General features: G+C 58.5%; 1 protein-coding gene across 1 annotated transcript; it reads left to right on the top strand.

Moving 5' to 3' along the window:
• Positions 1–1336: 1336 nt before the first annotated feature.
• HOXB1 (homeobox B1) lies at positions 1337–3736 on the top strand. The gene is made up of 2 exons (XM_042017858.1): positions 1337–2366; positions 2967–3736. Exons 1-2 carry the CDS (start codon positions 1790–1792, stop codon positions 3290–3292), a joined length of 903 nt encoding a protein of 300 aa, XP_041873792.1. The 5' UTR covers positions 1337–1789; the 3' UTR covers positions 3293–3736.
• Positions 3737–3956: the final 220 nt, after the last annotated feature.

Below are 3956 nucleotides of genomic sequence, written 5' to 3' on the forward strand. Positions count from 1 at the left end.
GGGCGGAAAACCATCAGACAGCACGAAACGATTGATTCGAGGCTGAAATAAACATCCACCCTTTCCTTTTTTTCATTTTACAGCCATGAATCATCTCCGAGACATCCATTTAAACGCGGACGCAACGAAATATAAAAGGAATCAAATTAGAAATCGATTTCTCTTGCGAGGGGAACGACGGGAGAGTTGCTCTGAATCTTTACATTCACTTTATGCAAAGAAGGAGGCAGAGAGTTTTGGAGAGCGTTTGCAACCCAAAATGTTTTATTCCCGAGTCTCTCAGCATCAGCAAAGTCGGCGGAATAAATGAATAAATGGGCGCGCAGGTCTGGAAAAGTTCATTATTATTTTTTTATTGAAGGATGGGAGCTGCAACTGGCTAAAAGTCGAGTTTTCCTTCGGGGGAGGGATTGGAAGGAAGGGAAAACGTTGATGCCGGGGCTGCCTGGGCTGGAATCTCTCAGCAAACGTTCCCCCAACGTGTTGCATCAGCCGAAGCTCGCAGCGAAAGGACGCGGGTTTGCCTTTCAAAGTGAACTTTTGGCCTGGGGTAAAAGAGAGAGAGAGAGGAGAGAGAGGGAGCAGAGCCCTCCTGGTCCTTCTGGGAGTGTGGCCGAGCAGTAAATATCCTGACAAGTAACAAATGACTGTGGGCGTCGGATTGTTGGGTGCTCTTGTCTCCCTTCCGCCAACAAGTAAATAAATGTTGCCTACCTATGTTCCCATTCTCTGAGCGCCCGAGTGGCCGGGCTGGAGGCCGGCTCTGCCCACCTCCTCCTCAGCCGGACCCTGCTCCGGCCTGGCCGCGCATCCGAGCCGAGATCAAACCAGCAAAGCCGAGCTTAGTGCCCCACAATTGCTTAAAACCCCTAGAAATTGGTGTTGGTAGGAAGTGTGCGGGTGCGTGGATGGACGGGCAGATCCCGAGGCGGACACGGGGATCGGTTTCAGTTCCGTTCCCGTAATTGCCAGGCCGGGCCATGGCATCGCTCCAACAAAAGCCATTCTGTCTCCCCGTAACTTTATTTCGCCGCCTCATTAGAATATTGATCTAATTACGGTGCTTTTACCCCGGACACAAAGCCCGTGTGGCGAAATTAAAGCGAAAATGGAGCGGATTTTTCTTAGGAGCTTTTAGCGGACTCCTCATCCCGGAAAAGGCCAAGCGCGACCCAAGGCACTTTGTCGGGAAGACTTTCCAAGTGAATAAAAGAGCATCCCTTTGTGTTTATGGGCGCAGGGCGGTCACACCTCCCCATCCCCTCTTCCTCTTTTCTCTTTCTCACACGGAGCCGGCATCGGGGAAAACCTTTTTAAGTCGGGGCGAGGGGAAGTTCTGCCTGAAATCGGCTCCTCGCATAACTCGGGGGCCTTTTTAGCACTTAAAACACTCGCGGGTCATTCCAATCCTTCCCCCAGCCCCTCTGCACCTCCCCGCACCCCACCTCGCTGCTCTCTTCTAAAGTCTTTGAGGAAAGATTTTGACGCGTCCGTGTTGTTATCAGATTGATGGGCAGGGTTTGATTGAAGCCCCTTTGTCATGCAAATGTCAGGCCCTTGATGGATGAGCCCGGAGCTGGGACAAACTTCGGGAGCCCCGCGCTCATTGGGCTGGGCCCGCTCCGTGCCCGCCCCGCCCGCGGGTCCCCCCCGGCCCCGCCGAGGGCTGCGGGGTTCGCGGGCCGGCGATGCCTGGAAGGAAGTTTTACAGCTTTGACATACTACCCAAAGGTTGTAGGGCAGGCGGGATCCCCCCCAAAACAGGCTGACCCTCCTCCATCAGTGGCAGATGGACAATACCAGGATGAACTCCTTCTTAGAGTACGCAATTTGTAACCGCGGGACGGGCGCCTACCACCACTTAGAGCCGGGCTCCCCTTCCTTCCCCCCGTGCTCAGGTAGCCCCGGCAGTGACACTCTGAGCTTCGGCCTGCCGGGCACCGCGGCCGCTGTCGCGCATCTCCCCCAGCAGAGCTTCCACCCTCCCTCCTGCGGCCGCTCGGGCCCCTTCGCTGGGACTACCCCGGGCTACCCAGCGCAGGCCGGCGGCCCCGGCTACGGCCACCAGCAGCTCTACCTCGGCCAGCAGGACGCGGACGGGCCGTACTTCCAAGCGGCCGGGTATCCCTCGGGCACGGGATTGGGATCCGGCCTGGCCGAGAGCTACTGCGGGGCCGCGGGGCAGTTCCAGCAGCAGCCGCTGTTCGGGCAGGAGCAGCCCGGGTACCTGCCCGGCCTTTACGGCGGCCTCTCGCCTTCTCTGCACGAGGAGCAGGAGCCGCCGGGCCCCCCCGAGCCGTGCCCCAACGCCGGCGCGGCGCAGACCTTCGACTGGATGAGGGTGAAGAGGAACCCCCCCAAAACAGGTGAGTTTGGGGACAGGGGCCCCACCCCGGGGTGGTGGGGGACCGGGAAATGTTGCCTTCCGCGGGATCTGGACTTTGGGTTTGGGTTGCGTTCGTTTGGGGTTTGGGGGTCTTTCTTTTTAAACCCCACACAGAGATTTGCCAGCCGCATCCGATGGAGCGTCCCTAAGCTCGGCTTCCCGCAGGCCCAGGGCTGAGTTAAGCTCAGCTCGGAGTAGGAAACGCTCGGCGCTTCCTGCTCCTTCCGCAGCCGTGGCTTCCATCCCCTCCTCTATTGTTCAACTTCCTTCCCCACGATCTTCCTTAAATCACGGCCTTCCCTCCTCCTCCCCCCGCCATCATCACCCTCTCCCTCCCCTTCCACCCCTTCCCGCGCACGTCCAGCGCTCCCGCGGGTTCCGGGAGGATGCAAGGGATGGTTCCAAGGGGAAAAGCGGAGCCTGCGCCGGGATGGGAGCCGGGGGTGGCTGTGAGGAGCCGGGAGGGAGCGCGGAGCCGCGGGCGAGGGAGAAGGAGGAGGGAGAAGGGGCGCGGGGGAGGCTCCACAGGGAGAGGGCTCCCCCGGCCGCTCCTGCCCTGGTGTTTTTGGGTCCTTCGCAGGCAAAACGTCCGAGTTCGGGCTCCTGGGGCAGCCCAACGCCATCCGCACCAACTTCAGCACCAAGCAGCTGACGGAGCTGGAGAAGGAGTTCCACTTCAACAAGTACCTGACCCGGGCCCGCAGGGTGGAGATCGCCGCCACCCTGGAGCTCAACGAAACCCAGGTCAAGATCTGGTTCCAGAACAGGCGGATGAAGCAGAAGAAGAGGGAAAAGGAAGGGCTCGCCCCGGCCGCTGCCTGCAGGGCGGCGAAGGAAGCGGCCGAAGCCTCGGATCAGTCCAACTGCACCTCCCCTGAGGCCTCCCCCAGCTCGGGCTCCTCCTGAAACCTCGGCCCGGGGCTGTCCCCGAGGGGCTGCGGAGCCCCCCCGCAGGAACACGAGCCCCCCACGCGCAGCCCCGACCCCGTGGGAGGGGAGCCGCGCGTCCCTCCGAGCATCCCCGGCCGTCCCCACGCGTGGGACACCGATGGTCCCGCTCGCATCTCTCTCTCTTAATTTATAGCCCCTCTGGAAAGCGCTGGACTCCCAAGGAGCGGCCGTGTCCTGTGTCCGTAGCAATTTCTGTGTCTCAGGGACGTTTCTCCTCTTCCCTCCCCTCTAGGAACTGCACTTTCAACTACAGACAAACTTTAAAACGAATTTAGTTCTCTCCCCCCTTTTGAAAAACGCGCACAACGACTTTTTTTTCCCCCCTCCCCCTGCCCGAATCCCTCGCTCGATGCGTTTTTCCTCCTTATGAGATTGTAAAAAAAAAAAAAAAAAAGGGGGGGAAAGAAAGTTTTGGGCATCTTTTTCCCCCCCTTCCTTTCCCTTTTACTTCCTGTTTGTGTATCTTGGAACGAGACCTGAGGTGCCCAAGACGCTCGAGGCCTCTGCAAAGACCAAAACCCCGAGGAAAAAGAGGAAAAAAAAAAAGAAAAAAAGGAAATTTCTGCTCCCATTTTGCACTATTTCTGCTTTACAGGGTTTTTTTTTTGTTGCTGTTGTC

This window comes from Corvus kubaryi, unplaced genomic scaffold, assembly GCF_017639235.1.
Source record: "Corvus kubaryi isolate FWS band 111438036 unplaced genomic scaffold, C.kubaryi_AGA036_p1.0 123, whole genome shotgun sequence".
In the NCBI taxonomy this organism is placed as follows: Eukaryota; Metazoa; Chordata; class Aves; order Passeriformes; family Corvidae; genus Corvus; species Corvus kubaryi.

Coding starts and splice junctions, on each gene's coding strand:
- HOXB1 (XM_042017858.1), top strand. CDS start 1,790: ATGGACAATACCAGGATGAACTCCTTCTTAGAGTACGCAATTTGTAAC. Junction 2,367..2,966: donor GAGGAACCCCCCCAAAACAG/GTGAGTTTGGGG, acceptor GGTCCTTCGCAG/GCAAAACGTCCGAGTTCGGG.